The sequence below is a fragment of the Manis javanica genome, chromosome 10 (genome assembly GCF_040802235.1).
Source record: "Manis javanica isolate MJ-LG chromosome 10, MJ_LKY, whole genome shotgun sequence".
Lineage (NCBI taxonomy): Eukaryota > Metazoa > Chordata > Mammalia > Pholidota > Manidae > Manis > Manis javanica.
This window is the reverse complement of record NC_133165.1, coordinates 49,609,689-49,630,769: the sequence shown is the minus strand read 5'-3', so window position 1 is coordinate 49,630,769 and position 21,081 is coordinate 49,609,689. Positions and strand designations below refer to the sequence as shown.

General features: G+C 42.9%; 1 protein-coding gene across 10 annotated transcripts in view; it reads left to right on the top strand.

Annotated features, from left to right (window-relative positions):
- TNRC6A (trinucleotide repeat containing adaptor 6A) overlaps positions 1-20,184 on the top strand; it is a 112,438-nt gene extending 92,254 nt beyond the window's left edge. For 9 of the 10 annotated variants that reach the window (XM_036991984.2, XM_036991982.2, XM_073215397.1 and 6 more), the window contains 8 exons: positions 1,758-1,889; positions 10,259-10,417; positions 11,070-11,210; positions 12,624-12,731; positions 13,889-14,110; positions 15,947-16,017; positions 16,760-16,899; positions 17,400-20,184. In XM_036991984.2, the coding sequence (XP_036847879.2) occupies positions 1,758-1,889; positions 10,259-10,417; positions 11,070-11,210; positions 12,624-12,731; positions 13,889-14,110; positions 15,947-16,017; positions 16,760-16,899; positions 17,400-17,775 (1,349 nt within the window). In that variant the 3' untranslated portion in view covers positions 17,776-20,184. Of the gene's footprint in view, positions 1-1,757; positions 1,890-10,258; positions 10,418-11,069; positions 11,211-12,623; positions 12,732-13,888; positions 14,111-15,946; positions 16,018-16,437; positions 16,566-16,759; positions 16,900-17,399 lie in introns of those variants that run through there. The other variant, XR_005054131.2, reaches the window with a different exon arrangement.
- Positions 20,185-21,081: the final 897 nt, after the last annotated feature.

Below are 21,081 nucleotides of genomic sequence, written 5' to 3'. Positions count from 1 at the left end.
TTTTTCCTTCTCTCTCCCCTTAAATGGTTTCTTGTAAACCAGCATTGTTGGTTGCTAGCCCAACTGTGTTGAAGACGTTAACTAGCATGTTCTGGGCTGTGGGCAGAGGTTGGGGCCTGCTATTGCCCCTGGCACTTGATTCGCTCTCCCTAGTGTTGCCATGGCCTCTCAACTAGGACACAGATTACACTTTGAGTCCTTGAGATGCTTCTTAGCAATCTCTTTACATGCCCAGAAGCAGTTCCCTTGGAAGTTGCCACTATGATTGAATACCATTGAAGCCATTAGGTGGTGCCTAGGTGACGCCACAGTACAGGGTTTAAAGCCTGCCCAGGTACAGTGAGAGGTTTGGGCCTCACCAGTGAAGGGAAATAACTCTCAGTGTTGGAGTACATACTGGACAGATTGGGCCAGTGAGGAGATGAGTTTCTAAATAGGGGATTTCCTATTCTGGCCATCTTTACAGCAAGAGGTAATTTTTCCTGGGTAAGAAAGTCTGCTTTACCCATGGAGACACCAGTGTGGTTGTCTAAATTGGCAAACCACAGCTTGTTGGCCAAATTTGGCCAGCTGCCTGATTTTGTAAATGAAATTATTTTGGAACACAGCTATGCTCTTGTTAAATGTATTTCCTGTGGCTGCTTTGTGCTACAACAGTTCATAGAGACACTGAGACCCAAAGTGTGGGACATATTGTGGCCCACAGAGCCAGAGATATTTACTACCTGAACCTTTACAGAAAAAATTTGCCAGCTTTTGGCTCTAATTGATGAATCCAGAGAGCAGCAAATTTAATTGCTCTCCACAAGAATAGGGGTGATATTAGAGAATTCATATTATTAAAGTCTTTAAGTTTTACTAACCTGAGACCACATGGACTCTTATCAGACCTTAGTATCTAAACCATTTGTTTCAAAACTTTGGAATAAGAACCACCTGGTAGAGTGGTAAGCAAAGATTCTGGTTCCCACTGAAAAGCCTTCATTTTTAACACTCATCTCAAAATAATTCTGATATTGATGGTCCCTGGATCACAATATCTAAGTCTGATTTTTATCATCAGCAAAGTTCAAGTAAATTTCAGTTCAAGTAAATTTCATCTTGAGATATGGGATAATTATTAGGTATAATGAGGTATAATTAGAGATAGGACATTTTTACCTTTAAATGACAATATTCCTTTGGCTGGTCAGCCAGTTGAAAATAATTGTTTAAAAGCAAAAGATAGCAACTGAAAGTGATCATATATAATTCTTCATGCATGGCAGTCTTGGGAAATAGCTGAAGATGTATTTTAGAAATAAACTTTTTAATATTTGGCTTCCTTAAGTGTTTCTCTTATTTTTGCTGAGGAATTTTGAAATAATCAAAATTATGTAAGGACATCATTTTTCTACAGTTAATGCAATTATAGTTTTAACAGTTTTGTGGTTTGAAAACTTGGTAATGAATATTAGAGTAACTATTTAGGATTTGTATGTGTCACCGTCTCTGATAACCTGGCTGTGGCTCTTTTCTCCCGACATTGCTTCTGCATGACTGTGGCCAGGAACCCAGAGTGTCTGTCCCGTGCACCTTGTCTTTGTAATCACCTGGCCCTGTCACATTTGCAGGATAAGACTCATTAAGGGATATTAGTCAGGATTGAAAATGTTAGATTAGTTACATATGTTTTTCTAGAAAATGGAAGTCATGGAACCAGAAGGAAAATGTACTGTATTTTATAAAGTGGTTTTTTCCTAATTATTTATTTTTAGGCTTGAACTCAAACTTGAATGTAAATATGGATATGAACAGTATTAAAGAGCCACAGTCAAGACTAAGGAAGTGGACTACAGTGGACAGCATTTCTGTGAATACATCTTTGGATCAGAACTCCAGCAAACATGGTATAAAATATTTGCTTACATTCTGCCTTTAAAGACAAAAACAAAAACCTGTAGTAGAATACTAAATTTAGGCCTTTATTTTATTTTAAATATATATTTTCAAAGTCAAGTTCTCTTAGAACCTTTCCTCATTATTAAACAGTGCTTTATTGGTTATTAAAACAAAATTGACCATTGTGCTATTGCACAGAATAGCAATGAGATTAATACATTTATTACTTTTTAAATTATTCCTCCTTTGTTGGTCACTTAGGTTTTTGCAGTTGGTTTTATTTTTCCAATGTTCCACTTAATTTACTCAATTAAATGTAGGATATTAAAAACTACCATAATTTGATTTATCAGTTTCTTGTGTACTGACACATTTCTTCGCATATTTTGTTTTGCTATGTGTAAATCATACAGATTCAATATTGTCTCCTCACCAGTTAATTTTTTTTAAAACAGAATTTTCATCTTATATATCTATTCATCTAGCAGATATTAATGGAATATTTTCTCTCCAAGGACTGTGCTAGGCCACCTGGAGTACATAGATATATATGTACATACATGCAGGCAATTAAGTATATGTAAGCAGCAAGTTAAAAATACTTTCCCTGAAGGAGCTCATTATTTGGTAGCAAAAATGAATAAACAGCTTTAGTACACTGTGACAGTACTACAAAAATACGTACCAAAAGTATAATAGTACACATAATGATGTGAAATTCATTAGAGGATTGAGTCAGAAATAACAAACTATGGGTGTGGCAGGTTTGGAAAGGCTTTATAGAGAGACTCATCTGAATGGAGTCTTCCAAGTTTACCAAATAACAGCTAGAAAATAAGTAACAGAAAAAGTATAGCATATGAAAAGTTCAGAGACAGAACAGCCTGGTGAATTCTGTTGTGGGCATGTCTAGAGGTGAAGGAGCAAATGACAGAGGGAGGAAGGTGAAGCTGGAGTCATAGGTGGGCGGCAAATCATGGGAAACTTTTATGCTATAAATCCTTTTAAACATTACAATAATGGATATCTAGCAGAATGTAAGACTTAAAGTAGTCTAAGTGTGAGAAGGAAGGCAGTAGACAGGAGTGCACTGAAGAGAGTGGTAAGGACAGTGGGCTTGGTAACTAACCTCATTCTGTAAAAATATGCTTACATATCATGTACCTCCTTCAGGCTGACCTTTAAGACTCGCCTCGAGTCATTTCCAAGAAACCTTTTCCAGGCTTTCTGCTCCCATAGCACCTCTTTATATATCTCTGTGTTGTGTGAGTACTGTCTAGGCCTGTCTCCATCACAGGACATAAACCGAAGGAGAATGCCTATGTTTTCCTTCCTTGGTACCCCAGCCAGCACATGGCAGCACACAGTGAGATTGGCTAGGTGAAAGGATGAATGCCTGGCGGCGCCGTTAATGGTAGAGCACATGTAAGAGTCCCAGCAGGATGGCGGACACATAATGAATTCTTAGACTTGTCGAGTGTGGTGTTTTGGGGATCACTCAGTGTCGAAAAGCCCAGTAAGAAATGAAAGGCCTGGCAGTCAGAATAAACTGGGCTAGAGTAAGACTTAATATTTCTCAGAACTGAGATCATGGACATGGATGAGGTTGCCCAGAGGGAGGGCTCAAAGAGAAAAGAACAAGGATGGAATATTGGAGCCACTAGTAGTAAGGAAACCTGGAAAAGAATGGCTGGAGAGATAGAACATGGAGACCTAGAAAAATGTTTGTACCATGTGGTTTTCTGTTGTCTCAGGTTAAAATGAATTTTTCTGTGTCTGTTTTGTATATCTGAACTTCAGTTTCTTTGTGAAAATAAAATATTCCCTTCCTTTCATTGCATCTGTAGGTGTAATATATGTGTTCATGTATTATTCAGTGCCCAGTATACTTAGGGCATGCTGGTATGTAGTATGCAGTATAAACATGGGGCATCATCAGGCAGCATAGGTTTTGAAGTCAAATGCAAATGGGATTAAATCCCCAGGTCTTAAACTCTTTCAGCCACAGTGTTTGCATCTGTAAAAAGGAAGCGATACCTCATAGAATTGTTGGGAGAATTGAATGAGAGAATGACTATTAAGGTCTCATCTCGTTGCCTGGCACCTGACATGCAGGCAGTTGGGTGTCGTCTTATATGAAGCTAGCTGTTTTCATCAGTTCGTTTTTATTCACTTAAATTAATAAGGTAATTTTGTATTTTCGTTTTTTAATTTTAATTTTGTATTTTATCTTCTATTTACTGCCCCGCCCCTAGAGTTCTCATTTTATTTACTTGAGCAGGCAGTGTTACTAATCTTAACCAACCCAAGGCCAGTAGTCTTCCTTTCATTGATATTATTTGTTGTCCCCAGGTTTTTATTTTGTCCTCTTAAAAATCAAAGTTTGATAGGATTTCTTCTGTTCGGTTGCTTATATTATTTCTTCATTGTTGTATTTTTTTCCTTCTTTGTAAAAATAACTTCAAAAATACACCTCGACCTGGTTGTGGTTTTGGTCTTCATCTCTAGAAAGAAAGACAGGTTCATTTTATATATATATGTATATGTATATATATGAGAGTCCTCTAAATTTCAAGTCTTAAAATCTTGGCTTTTTTTCTATTTATAGAAAGCTCTTTTTCTTATCGTAATAACTCTCCAGTTGTTAATACTGTCATTTTCTCCCAGCACTACTACTTTTTAAAAGTGGCTTTTTTTCTTCTCTTAGTATCTCTTCTGCCCTCCCTCCCTCCCTCCTGGTGGAGACTTAGAATCTTCTTCTCAAGCATATTCTTTCTATTTGTTTGATTTTTTTTCCCCTTTATATTAAAAAAAAATAGAGAAATGTTAATCAACTCATTCCTGTCATTAATATTTTGGTATGGTTTGTTCTTTTTTTCCTTACAAATAAAATTGGCATCTGACTGTGTGTATTCAAGAGAGATCCCAAAACTGCTAGTCCGTAGGCTATGCTTTATTAGACCCTAGCTGTAAATTGACATCAGTTTCAGTACTCAGGAAATTTCGTGTAAAAATTCATATTGCTGGCATCTCTTTGGAAATGTGTGAGAGGATCTGGTAGCACTGAGCTCCACAGCAGTATCCGCCCAGACCTGAGTAGCTGCTGCCACCCGTGTGCTTGCTGGCCCACAGCTGCTCCCCTTTCCTCCTCTACCCAGTAGTAGTGTCATTTGCCATTTATCTTTGCATTTACTTAGGAGGGTTGTTTTGTTTTTTCTTCCCATTCTCCTCATACCCATGTCCTCCCATTGGTGGGGAGGGATTTTTTCCTATAGCCAGCCTGCTTTACTTGTTTATAAAACCCGATTGGCCTCAATGGCATTTGTGTTTACCTATTGTAGAAAATAGGGTCTCCTGTTTCATAATGTAGAGAATAGTAGTGAGATATTTAAGGGGGAGCAATCTGATAGCAGTATTCAGGCTCACATCAGAGACAGGCTGAGCCTGGGAAGGGAGGCCTGTGGGAAAGGCCTCAGTTTGCAACACAATTTTAAGTGGGTCCTATTTTTGTCTGCATTTAGTGAAACAGAGAATGTTAGGCAGAGAAGAAAGGGCAAATCGTCTCCTCTGTGACAAGTTCACTGGTTTACCAGAAAAACTCAGAGAACTCAGAATCTGTAATGCTCATGATTATGGTTTATTACATCAAAATAATGCAGATTAAAATCAGCAAAGGCAAAAGGCACATAGGGCAGAGTCCAGGAGAAGTTTCCTATTGTTCTCTCCCAGTAGAGTCTCGTGGACTTATTCTCCCAGCAATAATGTGTGAAAACATGTACAGAGTATTTCCAACCGGAGAAGCTCACCCAAGCCTTGGTGTCCAGAGTTTTTATCAGGGATCAGTTATACAGGCACCAGTGTGACTGATCTTAGCTATTCAGTCTCCAGCCCCCTGCAGACCCTTCAGTGGTCAAGTACAATATGACCCAGGCCCCATGCAAATAAAAACAGGCATCCAGCATAAATCAGATTGTTACCATAAACTACCAGGCATGGCCGAAGCCCACAGTATGCAGAGGTACTCTTGTCTGGCAGTATATTCTCTGGACTTACAGGAGCCCAAGAGCTGATCAAGAGCCAGTACTGAAGCTCTCCGCAGTGTGCATCCTGAGCCTGCTGCACTAACCCTTTACCCCATGTCCTGAGAAAACCAGATTCATTAAGCGAGGGAGAGTGGAGTGGAGGCAAGGACATTTGACCAGAAAGTTGTGCATCCAGGAAGGGTTGGCCTGGGATTCTGTTATATTTGTCCTAAGGTGCTGTGGCTTCAAAGCAGTTTACAAAATCCTCTCCCCTTCCTCGTACCTAGAGAGCTCTACAATGTTGTGGGGAGGGGACAGATATACAGAAGGATATTTATTTTAGTCTTGGGGTTGAGGGCGGCTGGGAAAGGCTTCCAGGAAGTCTGTGATCTTTTCAACTGAAATGTGAAAGATAAGTAGAAATTAGCTGAGCAGAGGTGAAGGGAGGGTGGCTGGGGGATAGACTTATAAGAGCCTTTTAAACTGTTGAAGCTTGTGAATGTTACCCCCTCTGTGAGGGAGAACTGGAGGATTTTTAAGTTGAGAAGTAACATGACTCAATTTGCATTTTTGAAAGATTTCAGTTAGAGCATTTGGGAAACTTCTCTGCCTAATTCAGAGGTAGAGGTTAGCCAAACAAGAGGTGACAGCAGCCTGACCCAGTATTGTCATTATATTCAAGAGGTATGTGATCATTTCACAGTATATACAAATATCAAATTATGTTGTACACTTAAAACTAATGTTATATGCCAGTCATATCTCAATTTGAAAAAATTTTTAAAAGAAATGGAGACTTAAATGTACAAGTTAAAAAGATACCCACTAAAATAAAAATATAAGCCTTCCACATTTTCAGAAAAAATAAAAACAAATGACACATTTTCAGAGTTTTTAAAGAACCTATAAAGAAATAGAAGGCATAATATAAAATAAAAATATGAGTAAACTTAAACCAAATATATGTCAGTTTGATAAATATAAACGGGCCACATTAATTATTAAAATCAGATTGACTCATACAGCAGCAAAATCTGACTCAATGCTTTGTATGAGAGAGGCACAACAAAATAATTTTGAAATCTTTGCAATCACACACACACACAGCTATGTAGGAAGCGGAATTGAGAGACTTTGTCTTCTAATCTATAAAAAATCAAATCTGTGTCTCCCCAGTTAGTATTAAAAGGACTTTTTTGTATGTGGCATTCATTCTTTTCCTTTCAGTTGGATTTTTTCTTGAAACTTTGACTACACTTGGCTTAAAGCTCGGTTTGCTAGTTTATACACATTGGACTGATGGTTATCAGAAACTAAAGGTGAAATTACCATGTAATAGAAGGAACATTGGACCATAAATCAAATAGACTTGGCTTCTACATTGAATTTGCACTCATTGGTATATTACATTTGGAATTTTTCTTGAGAGTGGGAATGCCACTGTCTTAGCAGTGGCAAAGTGGTAACAGAACTGTGGCCCCTGGATTTGAAACCTAGCTTTGCTACTAACTAGCTCTGCTACTCATCAGGGTAAGTTACTTTGTCAATAGCTCTCTGAACTCCAGGTCCCTCATCTGCTAGGTGGGAATATTAATAGTACCTCTTACAATGTTTTGAGGATGTATAAGGCAGTATCTCTAGAGCACTTAGGCACCAGAACAGAGTTAAGCACATACTGGTCATTAAGTCTCAGCCCCCATTACTGTTACTGTCTTCACTGTTACCTCATGAGATGCCCTACCTCCAAGACAAGGCCATTTCTCCAGGGTAAAGCCAGCTCTGTTTGCCTAGAACTTTTGCATAAATTTACATTTCATTTTTCTGGTATTTTCCCATGCGATGATTAATTGAATATAACTGGAACCTAGTTGCCTCTTATGTCAAGTCCATTTTCCTTTTTAATAAAATGTAGTCTTAATAAATCGAAATTGTTTCTTACTAAAAGAAGGGAATATAGTTTTATCACTTCAGGTTCTTGGGTAAGAATTAGTCACTTGAAATTTGGCAGCTCTGCTTGCTTACTGTAGTACTTGAAACTACTGCTTTATTAAATCCACTTCACTCCCATACGGTTTCAGTTCAGTTTACAAAAAAAGATATCAAATTCATTCAGATAAGAAGTGATTAGATGGGAAAGCCAGAGACAGGCAGGAATGAAATTGATGTGGTGCAGTCAGGGTTAGGCTTGTGCCTGCCGATGGTGGTGGCACGAGGTCCTGTCGAGGTCCTGTCAACATCCAACTTGGCCATCTCTGAGCTGTTGACATAGGAGCTTGGGTGTTGTGACCTGCCTGCAGGCGGACCTTGATAGAATGAGCAAGGCTGAAACGAAGTCCAGGACTCTGCTGTGTTTGACCAGAAGCTCGTAGCTAAAGAGCAGCCTTGAATCCATGAACCAGGGCTTTTCCTTCATCGGTTTCAAACTTAACTTGATGGACTGGGTGCTTCCTTGGTTTTGTATTCCTAACCCCCTTGTCCCCCTGTTTTGATGCCTCCTCCTCTCAAGTTATTGAAGTCAAAAACCTGAGACATTCTCTTCTAAGTTTTGTAATATAATTATGCGTATAATACAATTCTTCCATTTAAAGGGTATAATTCAGTGACTTTTGGTATATCCTCAGAGTTGTGTATCCATCACCACAGTCAGTTTTTTGACATTTTCCTTGCCCCAGAAGAACCCCTGAGGCATCACTCCTCCCACTTCCATTTTCCCATGTCTCCCAGCCATAAGTAAAAACGAGTCTTTCTGTTTTCTCTACATTTGTTTCTTGTAAATGGAAGCACGTGCTGTCAGGTCCATTATGACTAGCATTTTTGGTTTAGTATAATGTTTCCAAGGTTCATCCACAGTGTAACATGCGTAAGAACTTCATTCCTTTTATACTTGGATGGTACCACATTTTGTCTGTTCACAGTTGATTGATATGTGGATCTAAGAGGGAGTCTTGATTTCTTCCTTTCTCCAACCTCCACATCCAGCCCATCTGAATAGTACCCATTCTGCTTCCAGATACAGTTCATTCATCCTTTGTGTCTCACTGGCTTAATAGCCTCCTCCTAATGGTTTTCACACTTCCACTTCTGCAGCAAAAGTCATCTCACAACAAAGCAGACTGTACTACTCTTCTTCTGAAAACCCTTCAATGTACAGAACTCTTTGCTGTGTCCTACAAAACCCTGCAAATTCTGCGCATTCAGGGAAGAAGCAGGGCATAGGCTGGTTTGAAGAGGTAGCACCCCGGGGCGGCTAGAGCAGGCACACCCCACCTCATGACCTTTGAATTGCAAACATTTAAAACCAAACATATTTAGTCACCCCTGCCCTTCAAGGTGAAGGTCCCACTCCATGTTGTTCACTCTCCCACTTGCTGTTTTTCAGACAAAATGGTCTTTCAGTTCCTCAAATGTGCCTAGCTGTTTCTCTCCTAGGGTCTCTGTGCAGGCTGTACCCACTGCATAGAATCTCTTCCCTGAATCCTTTACATGCCAGCCCTGCCCTGGCGAGGCCACATAAGCTCCTTCCATTCTCTGTTCATGTAGTTGGCTTTTTGTTAAGACTGCATTGTTCCTGAGGGCAAGATCTCCATTTATCTTTCCTTTCTATGTCCAGCACTTAGCCTAGTGGCCGGCACTGTTCATGAGTGAATGGCAAGAGAATGATGTGTTTTGCTGCTTTAGTCCTTGTATGATGTGTTCGAAGATGGGTATGGAGAATAAATCACAAGAAAGCAAATGATCTTTTCTAAGTGAGAGCAGATTGTGTTTTTATGGGATTTCATTAATTCTGGTAATGAATGTCTTTACCAATACTGTATAGTCACAAAGGGGTGAAATACAGAGTAGAAATACAAATATCCTGATAGAAAAGAATATTCATTTGTTTTTGTACATACTGTGGGGATAGCAATCTCCTGGATTATCAGGTACACCTGTTTGCCACTTCACCGCAGTTCTTTCTTTACTACAATTATTTTTTCTTCCTTCCAGTGCTCCCAAAACATGAATCTCCACAATGAGGTCACTGTACTTGTCCTCAGTTTAGGCCAAAATACAGGTCTTTTATTGGTTTGGAAATAGTTTTATTCTCACATTCTGGTCACTTATTGATGGTTATGGTACTTATGTCCTTCTTGGAATAAAATCCACTGTGGTAATTTTCAGATCTCAATATATAAGAGTTAAAAGCATTTGAAGTCTGGATGAGATCACAGAGCTTTCTTTTCTCCTTGTATCTTCACATAATCTACATAATGCAGCCTGGAAGCTATGGCTATGGTAGAATGTTTTCTTACTTTACTTAAGGAACTGCAAGAAATTCAGTATATTTTGCTCACATTTCACTTTTCTCTTTCCAGGTGCTATTTCAAGTGGTTTCAGGCTGGAAGAGTCTCCATTTGTTCCCTATGACTTTATGAATAGCAGTACTTCACCAGCCAGTCCTCCAGGTTCAATAGGAGATGGCTGGCCACGTGCCAAATCGCCTAACGGCTCTAGCAGTGTTAATTGGCCACCAGGTAAAATGCTAATAGCTTCTCTCTGGAGAGTTTGTTTGCATCAAGATTTATTTCATTACCTCTAGATGTAGTTGTGATTTAGCCCAGTTCTCCATAATTGGACCGCACTGTGCTAAGAATAAGAAGGAATGCAGAAAGGAGGAACAAAAAGTTGAGCATTGAGTGCTGTGCAGGCGAGTGTGTCTGGCTTGTTACCAGCAGCTTTACTCTCCCTGCGAGCAGGGGAAGTGGAATTAGCCCCCCTGACCGGCATAGGGAGGAACAGTATGCAAGCCTTCATTTGTCATTCCTCTTTAGCTGTGTCAGGGGGCTAACTTGACAGTGTTTCAGGTATACTGAGGAATTACCACAAACATACCTGTGGTCTGCTTTGTCCTATCTGAGTTGCTGTGGCTTTGGGATTTGTAATGCAGCACTTTAAAGTGTTACTGTTTAAAAATACATAGACCCAGTGAAATGATTTCAGTGACAGAAACTTGCAAGTTGTTTATAAATGACAGCTTATAGTATTACTGATTCAGCCTCTGAGGGTGCTATTAATTAGAAAATATTTGAGAATTTTATAGGCTTCAGAGGTAAAAGTTTCAGATATTTAATAATGGATTTTTAAATGATGATTAAGCCTGAACTAATTTAAAATTTTCATTCTCAGAATTTCGCCCTGGTGAACCATGGAAAGGTTATCCAAACATTGACCCTGAAACTGACCCTTACGTCACTCCTGGCAGTGTCATAAACAATCTTTCAATTAATACTGTGCGGGAAGTTGACCACCTCAGGGACAGGAACAGTGGTATGTAGGCGGGCACGAATCAATTTCTGAATGATGCTGGACAACACAGTTTCAGAATGTCTCAAAGTAGATTAAGCACACCCCAGCACCTGGCTCCCCAGGGAATGATGAGGATTTATTATCACTTGATAGGGTAAACATGCATATTAACTTAATAAATTAACACAGGTGACCAACAAGCATTCACTTTCCAATAATTGTAATTACTACTACTTCATAACAGGTTTCAGTATTGTGGTTATTAAGAAATGGGTGTTTCATAAAAGCTGTTATATTATTTGTTTATGTACTCTAGATATTAAAGGACTTCGATCTGGAGAAGCAATTTGGCTTTGCTCTCAGAAAGTAAAAGTAAGACCAGTTAGGGGCCCCTGTAGCCCAGGTACGCTTCCTGTGGGCCATCAGGCACAGTCGCCGCCCGCCCTCCCACATGGTCATTCCATCCCGGGTGTTTACAGGCGTTCCGTCGTGCACAAGGAGAAAGGGGGAGGAAGTGAAGGAAAATAGTTTCTTTGTTTTGTAACATTTATCTTCCCATCTATCCCTTTAAACAGTTTGTAATAAAATGTAAAATAGTCCACATTTTACATTAAATATATTATTTGTTAACAGGTGTTTGCCGTATCACAATGGTAAGAAAAGAATCCTCATCATTCTAGCACGGCTGGATTTAACAGACAACTATGTAGAAGTAGTTAAAGCCACTACTTTCACAAGAGCAAAGTGGGGACAGGGCCAAACATAAAACTTTACAGCTGGGTGGTTAATTAAGGAATCTGGTGACTTGCAGAAACAAGGGCTGTTGCTTGCTGATCGTAGATTCTGAAAGGCAAGAGAGGAATTTAGATGTGATATTAAATAAACCATTGAAGGTTTTGAGTGGAAGAATCAACATTCAAGGTGGGGTAATCTGAGAGTGGTGAGCAGAATGGATGGGAGTGGGAGACCAGCTGGGAGGTGTCGGATCGATCCCGGTAAGGCCAGTCCGGAGCTAAACCAGAGTAGTGGTCAAGTGGGGTTTAAAGGAACAGGGAAAGACTTGGCTTGCAGCCCGAGTATGGGGCACGGTGGGGAAGGATGAGGCCTGGCTGGCTGCTGGCGGCAGTGCCAGGGTCAGGAAGTCACTGGAGGTTAGGGACGGTAAGAATTCGTCCTCCTTTTGTAGCCAGTACTGGGACATCGCGCGGGGGTGGTTGCAGGGTGCTCTCACAGGCCACTAGGAGAAAACAGGGAAGGAAGACTCCCAAGTCACAGGGGGTGGCAGGCTGGCTCTGGACACCACCACCAGGTTGCCGAGTACACCTGTCCCTTTTCTCGGGGCTGATGGTTGCCGCTCCCTGGGTTCTTTTGCTTATTCTCAGAGGCCGTGTCCCTTGCCCCTGGGGTGGCTAATTGGGCTCTTCCTCCATGTAGGGTCATCCTCATCCTTGAACACCACGCTGCCTTCAACTAGTGCCTGGTCATCCATTCGTGCCTCCAACTACAGCGTCCCCCTCAGCAGTACAGCACAAAGCACTGCAGGTGGGCCTTGTCCTGGGCTGCCGAGGCCCTGCAGAGTGGGGGCAAGTCAAACCGGGGCTTCGGCTGTTGTTTCTAATCTCTCCTTATCTCTCCTTTCTCTACAGTCTTCTTTTTGGGGAGGTAGGGGAATATATTTTGTGAGCCAGGGGAAACACTTTTAACACCATTTGTCCCTTTTAAAAGTTTGCCGTATCTAGCAGTCATACTAAAAGAATCAGCTTTCACTGAACAGCTCTCCCTCCCTCCTCTGAGAGCGGTCAGCTGTGTGATGAAATTATTTTAATTGAAAGCAGTTCTCAGTCTCTTTGTGAAGGAGTTCTGTAATTTCCAGACCTTTGCAAAGTGGTATTTTTCTAAAATAAAATAAACCTCAACTTGAAATTGCTAGAAAAAAGGTGACATGCTTGGGAGTCACGGCACTGCCCTGTTGCTATCAAGGTTCAAACCCACTCACTCCGAGTGAGCACTTGGCTGTCACAGGCCAGTGATTAACTGTGTTGTGAACAGTCTTCTGACCACACTTCTCAGTCATGCTGACTTAAATAAAGGACTTGCACTTTATAAGTCAAGCAGAAAAATAGAGGACAGAGACAGATGTTTAAAATTTTCCATCCCCTAAGGCCCCTCATGTTTTTTAGCATGATTTTGAAATAGGTGACTGGGTCCCTGGCCCCTGGCCCCTGCATACCCCATTGCTGTGAGGCGGTGTGGGTCAGGAAATGAGTTTGCTTGCTTCCTTTTTTTCTTCTCTTTTCTTCCCTTTAAAGCCGGACAGGCCTCCGTTTGAGTCCTGGCTGTGCCCTGGACCCATAGGCAAGTTGTTAAGCCTCCCCGACCTCCGAGGATGTGTCGGGATTAGAGGTGGCGTACACACCCCAGCACCCCGCAGCCCAGCCCTCGGCACAGGGCACCCTGGGAGTAACTTCTGTGATGCCTCCTGAGTGGGGGCTGCTTTTGAAGTTGAGGGCGCAGTTGCCTTTCAGCTTTTTGTTCTTCTCCCTGGGCATTTCAGTTTGATTTTGGTTTTTCAGTAGAGTTTCTTTTTGTTTGTTTGTTTGTCTTTAGTGGGAGAATGGGTGTTACCACTATTTTAAATTTTCTCTTTTATGAAAGCATTATCTCTCCCCTCCCTGACTTTGTCTCCTCCCTCTGAGTAGCCAGAAATAGTGATTCCAAATTGACATGGTCTCCTGGTTCAGTTACAAACACCTCTCTGGCTCATGAGCTGTGGAAGGTCCCTTTGCCACCTAAAAACATCACTGCTCCGTCCCGCCCACCTCCGGGACTGACTGGTCAGAAGCCACCCTTGTCTACGTGGGATAACTCTCCCCTGCGTGTAGGTGGAGGATGGGGAAATTCTGACGCCAGGTATACCCCAGGTAAGATGAAGTGCAGAAGGTAGTTTCGTGTGGTTGATGGACTGAACACTAACCTGTACCAACAGACTAGTTCAACAGAGACCTCAGTAGTAAATTAGTGCGCTACCTCCTCCCAGTGAAGTAGGATTAGAATTTAAATGAAATAATTCCTAGTGCATTGCTCTCTCCTGCAGTTCCCATGTTTTTGTGAGTCCTAAATTTTAGTTTAAATTTTGCCCAGTTTACTTAAGAACATTTATTTACCCAAAGACACAGACAGTCATTGGTAAAGTTGTTGTAATGGAGAATCTCCTTTGCTTCAGAAGTTCCTCGAAAGCTCATCTTAAAATTAATAGTAATTTGCTGTTCATGGCAGGCTTGCAGATCAACAGCAGGTCACACAAGAGCAGAAGCTGTTTGATGAGGTGGGGATGGTGATAGCAGTACATCTGGGCCCTGCAGGATGGGTCCAGTTTGGGTGGAAGCTCAGCCTATGCTTAGGGTAATCATAAAACCTCCTGTTTAAACAGGGCCATTTGAGAGTGAAAGGGAAGCTGTTAATTAGCCATACAGGGCCAAGGGCATAAACCAGATTGGCCCAGGAAAACTGGGACAAAGGGTATTGCTAGAAAGAACGAGCACAGGATTTGTGCTGACATCATGTCCCCACCTGCCTCCTGCCAAATACGTGCACCACAAATGTAACTGTAAGCTGTCTTCCAGTTCTACCAGTAAACATGGTCTTATTCTTCCTTCTTACCTGCCCCAGAACTCTACTGAACTTTTCTCATCTCCAGGCTGAAAATGATAGTAAAACCTCATTAATAATTTCTTATCTTTAGGCAGGTGATTGGCCAAAATAAAACTTGGCAGTGCTTCCTTTGGGGGGAAGTTTTAATTACATGAAAAGAACCCTTGAGTCTGTTCCAAGTTACTAGATGCAAATTAATATAACTGGTATTGTATATAAGTGGGTCTTTCAGGCCACTGAGTGCCAACTGAGTGACTGGTAGTACACAGTGAGGGGCGATAGTGAACGTGGTTGAGGAGCCCCCACGCTAAGGCGGGTTGGAAGAGTTGAGTGGCGTCAGGAAGCCTGAGAGTAAGCCAGGCAAAGCAAAGGGAACAGCATATGCCAAGGCTCAGACCTGGGACAGCACAAGGGTTCCCCGTTAGAGTCATTAGAGATTTGGGGGGTGCGGGGCAGTGTTCTGGGAGAAATGAGTAGACCTGAGCTGTGTCATGGAACCAGCTTCCTAAGCCACACTGAAGTGTCTGTGAGCATAGCGGGGTGACTTGGTCATGTTCTAAAGCTCTGCTGCTGGGGGAGAATGCACACCATGGGGCTGAGCAGGAAGGCCAGGTGGGGCGCTCCTGTGGCAACACAGACAAAAATGAGAAATGTCTGGGTGATGGCAAGCTCTTAAATCTGTAAGCTTCATACCCTGTGAGATGCTTGCAGAGCCATCAGACAGTGCCTGAGATAAAGGGCACTGTTTTGAGAGAGTTGTAGCTTTATAAATGAAAAGCTCCCAAAAGCTATATAAATGAAACCATATGCTTTTCCTGGCTCACTAGCCTGCGTGTGATGAGCTGGGAGCCATCTGAGCCACTCTTCCCAGAGGCAAAGCCACCTGCCCCAGGAATTAATGCCTGGTGAGGGTCAGAGTGAGCTGGCATCTGGGACTTGCAGAAAGCACCCCACATGGAAGTGCAGGCAGATCAGAAGGAAGAAGAGGGCATCAAGAACTCAGGATCCTCCTAAGTTCCTGTGATTTGGCCAGGATGTGTTTGTCCCAGAGAGTCGTCTGGCCACAATCCTGGAAAACTGACCTGCCCTTTTTCTTCCTTGTTTAGGTTCCAGCTGGGGTGAGAGCAGCTCAGGGAGAATAACAAATTGGCTTGTTTTGAAAAACCTCACGCCTCAGGTAAGGGTGCCAGGTGTCCTGGTTTATGTGGTTATGCCAGGGAGCATGGGAGCGAAGGTTTCCAGCCTCGTTTAATTTTGAAATGGCTGCCAAGCCCACTGAGTAGCATTAAGTGGATGTCAGGCCAGGCAGAGGAGATAGCAGATGCCTCAGACAGGCTGTGGTCGGACCCAGGCATTTCCACACTGTAAGTGTGCATGGGAGATGACCAAAAACAAGTGCCTAGATCTCACCCCAAAAGACTGGTTTAGTAGATCTGGGCTGGGATGGGCCATCTGCTGTTTTACAAGGGCACTCAGATGAATCTGGTGCGGTGAGAGGCCTGGGGCTGCCCTGTTAGATGAGACTGTTTTCTTAGTCCCTGGACCACCCCCTCCTTTGGAGGCTGGATGTTAAGAGCCCACCCCCCTCCTCCCCCAGGGAGCAGTGCCTTGATGAATCCTGTCCTCAGGGCAGGGAAGAGCGAAGACATGAAGCCACAGCAGGGGCAATGGCTAACTAAGGAATTGGGGATCTGGGGAATGTCCAGGAGTCTAGATGCCACAGAGGTATGGCTCTGGGACCAGTGGAAGAGGGAGGGGGGCACTGGACCCCATCACAGCAGTGAGCCCCAGTGCAGAGTGACACCAGGAGTGAAGAACCCTGGGCAAGAGAGAGAGGAGCAGAGTCCCGGCCTGGGACGACCTCCCCCAGGGGCCTGGTGACACACCTCTCATGGGCGGCTCCCCACTCTGTTTCCTAGATCGATGGCTCAACTCTGAGGACCCTGTGCATGCAGCATGGCCCACTGATAACATTCCACCTGAACCTCCCACATGGAAATGCTTTGGTCCGTTACAGTTCAAAAGAAGAGGTGGTGAAGGCACAGAAGTCTCTGCACATGTAAGTTGGGTGTTGGGTGTGTGGTGCCTGAAAAGCGCCTGCCAATGGGAAGTTTGATGCTCCCCCTGTGCGTGGAGGCACAGCCAGTGGCACTGTGCACCATCTCTGGGCCAGCGCACGGGGTCCCGCAGGGGGTACTTCTTCACAGTGGGGCAGCCTCACTGTACCTTGGGTTCCAAGGTTGGTAGTAATAAAGGAAGGTCCCTTAATTGCCAATAGGAGACAAAAAGCTGTGATGTTGTGCCACAGTGACACTCACGGGGGAGGTTCACTTGGGGCAGCGTGTCTGGACCCTGGAGAGCCCTGGGAGCCGTGTCGTCATCCCCCCTTCCAAGCAGGGCGTGCTGGGTACCGTGGGTGTGTGTCCTTCTGGCCATGGGTCTCTTGCCTGGTCCCGTGCGTTCCTCCGCCGGTCAGAGACCTAATCCCACCCACACTTCAGAAGCAGTCCCAGCCATCAGATAGCTGCATCTTCACGGGCCTGCTTGTGTCTCCTCCAGGTGTGTGCTGGGGAACACTACTATTCTTGCTGAGTTTGCCAGTGAAGAGGAGATCAGTCGTTTCTTTGCACAAAGCCAGTCTCTGACCCCTTCTCCTGGCTGGCAGTCTCTTGGGTCCAGCCAGAGCCGGCTGGGCTCCCTCGACTGTTCCCACTCGTTCTCCAGCCGGACCGATCTCAATCACTGGAATGGTGCTGGGCTGTCGGGAACTAACTGTGGAGACCTTCACGGCACTTCACTCTGGGGGACCCCACATTATTCCACAAGCCTGTGGGGTCCCCCAAGCAGCAGCGACCCCCGGGGAATTAGCAGCCCATCCCCCATTAATGCTTTTCTTTCTGTTGACCACCTGGGTGGGGGTGGAGAGTCCATGTGACATGTAGACGTAGACTCACAAACTGTGACCTCAAGATGCGAAAGAAAGGAGCACTAAGTTGGGCTCACCGCCTGCAGCCAGGGGCCACCTGTGGGAACAGCTGTTCTCTGCACATTTTCCACTTTGTTTTCCCTGAAACATATCAGTTTGAATACTTGAATCATGCAGGCCAATATTATAATGTGAAAAGGTATCTATTTACACTCCCAAATAGCGCCATACATGCTGAACCGTATAGAATGAGCTCACTTGTGTATATTCATCATGTTTAGCCTTTGGGTTCTTTTTTTCGTCCTCTGTTCTCCTCTCTCCTCCCCCCTTTTTTCTTTCTCTTTCTTTCCTTTTTTTTTTGCAAGACCATTTTTTTGGGCTGATAATGTATGAGCTTTTAACTTTGCACTGAATGCTGTTCCCTCCGCCCCATCGGCCGCATGGGGGGAGCTGTTCCAGTGTAAATGTTTACTCAAGGATGTTCTGAAGAGGTGTGCGCTCTCTACTATGCCTTGATGTTTGCCTACCTTATTGTGGTATTGTGGAGTTTAAAAGATCAAGTTATGATGCTGACTTAGGACTATAAATGAAAAGTATTGCACCAGTTTTTTCATGTTATAAAACTAAAGAATTTCGCTCTGCAGTTTGAAAAACTGTGGCCACAGCTGTGACTTGCAGCCCACCTGCCACCCAGGCCGGGCCCTGCACTTTGAATAGGCTTTCCATTTTGTTTTGAAGGTTCCCACGTTGAACCTTCTTGTTTACAGATTTTTTTGTTTGTTTTTTGAGAAAAAAAAATGTTTACTCTTCCATCATTTAAAAAAAAAACTTAAAAGACAAAAAAAATGGAGGATGATTTAAAAGATGCTTTCTATCTCTGGGAAAAAGGAGCAGCATTTGGCCATGTTCTTTTGTTTTTCTATTCCTGTCCTAAATCAAAGAGCATGGTTCTCAGGAAAACCAGTTCCCCAGTAAAAAAACTCCTTGTAGTTTCTTATAGGAAAAAAAGAAAAACCCCAACTTTTAGCACTGATACTACTACGTATTTGCTCTGTTAAAGAATTTTCTCTGCCAAAAAAAAAAGAAAAAACAGAAAAACGCTTAAAGCTGGAATATGACATTCTGCTTTCAGATGCTGTCTTTTTATTAGTGAGTGATAATGGTTTGCTAATAATAGGTAATAATTTTTTGTAATCCCATCAAGTGGCTCTATATGTTTCTGCTCTCTTGTGACTGTGTTAATGTTTAACTGTTGTACCTTAAAGCCGAAATCAGTAACTATGCATACTGTAACCAAGGTATTGGGCTTACAGAATTGTTCGTTGTATAAAGAAAATTTTAAATGTTGTTGCAAACTAACGAGTTACACCATTTTTAAAATTTCTTTCTCTCCTCCCCCCCTTTTTTTGCCCACAAATGGTATTATAATGCTTGCTTAGTCAAAGAAGAGAGACTAAACAAGGGTAAAAATTTTAACAGTACAGAATTTGCCATCATTTCATTGCCTTGATTCTAACTGTTTGTGTCCTAAGATGCAAAAGAAGTCAGTGGCTTTTAACTGTTTACAAATAGAATGTGATTGTAAAATGTACAGTTTGGTTGTGTTTGAATTATGAAATTTTCTTCAGATATAATAAACCATGAGTTTTTGGCTGCTCACCATAATTGTCTCTTTTTTGTGAATTTATTTGTACACTTTTTTATAATGAAAGTTTCACAGTTGCTATGTATGAGGGTTCTCACAGAGCAACTGAACAAAAATGTAAGCAAATATTTGAACATTTTATCTGAACTTATTCACAATTTCACCCTGAAATAATGTGAGGACAATGGGAAACTGTAGCTTGCTCCTTCCTACCCTCTTTGGGCATCTTTGGGATCTTGTTGCTCAAAATTCTTCTGTGACTTCATCTTCCCCACCATTTGTGCCCATCTCAAGCCTCAGCAAGAGACCATTTGGAACATGAAGCTTAATGACTTGACAGTGTTCTAGTGTTAAACTCTCATACCTCTGTTACAAAATGAGAAACGCCACAACTTGGACTGGCCTTTTCTGCCCCCTTCACAGCCCTCACTCCTCACTGCAGGAGCTCAGGGGCAAAACCTGTGTATGTATTTCAGTGTGTGACTTCACCTTCTGCTCCACCTTGCCGGGTGTAAGCTGACGTTGGACACCTTACTATAAGCAAATGTTGTTCAGTGCATTCGATGTATATTGACCTCTCCATACTGGTTTTTCCAAAAACCAAAGGTAGCTTTGAAAAACCATGTCTGGAAATGTTTGGAACGTTAAGCTGATTGACCTTATGGGGCTTTGAGTAGTGTATAATTGACTTCATATCTGCGTTATTTGTATTGTTAAAGTGTTTGGGAGTTTTTTGCGCTTGTTATGTGGAAATAAAGTGTTTGATTTAAAACATTTAAAAGTGTTACTGATTTTTGCCCAGCCCTTAAAAAATACAGCTTTATTTCCTACCCAGCCGTGTTATCCCTGACCTCCCTTAACAGAGCCCTTTCAAGTGCCCATGCCTTAGTTTAGGCCATTAGTCCCAACGGTGATGTTCCCCTGGCTTAGTGGCCTTGAGTCACTGACAGCCTGCGAGAGTCAGTCTAAACGTTTTAATGTGTCTAGTCACATGTTTCCAAACCCAGCTCACAAGAGCCACATGGCCCCTGCCTGCTGGGATGCCTTCTGGGTCTGGACATACCAAGGTCTGCATTGCTGCCCGACTCTGCTCTCCACCCGCGGGCCTGCCCAACAACCTAGTTTGCCCCATACTCCTTCCTGTCAAGAATAGGCACCTCCTCCCTTTGCTGCTTGCTGCAAAAATGGGACCCCTGTCCAATCGCCGTCACGAGGCACCGCACCCACCACCGCTGGCGAGTATATGTGCTCGTATTTGTAGTCCACATGGTCAGCCACATGGTAGTTGCTGATAAACACCCCCAGGAGCAGCAACCGCTGTCTGTTGACTGTTAAATTGCGAATGAACCTGGGGAGGTAGAGGTGAAGCTATTGACAGGTAAGGTCCACCCAGGTTACACAGCATGAAGACTGGTTGGGTAAAGAGGGATATGTCCAGATCTAGAACAAATTGAACCTGGCACCAAGCGACTCGGCTCGGTGGGTAGGTGAGAGGTCATTTCCATGCATTAGGACTTAACTGGTTTTCCCTCTTCTCCAAAGTTTAGGCGATCTTTTCCTACCCATCCTTAGATTTCAAGTGTCAGCAGCAGGGTCACTGAACGAGTCAGAATCAACACCCAAATGAACCTTGAGAGCCCCTTAAAAAGGCCAGCCCTTTGCAGGAGGGA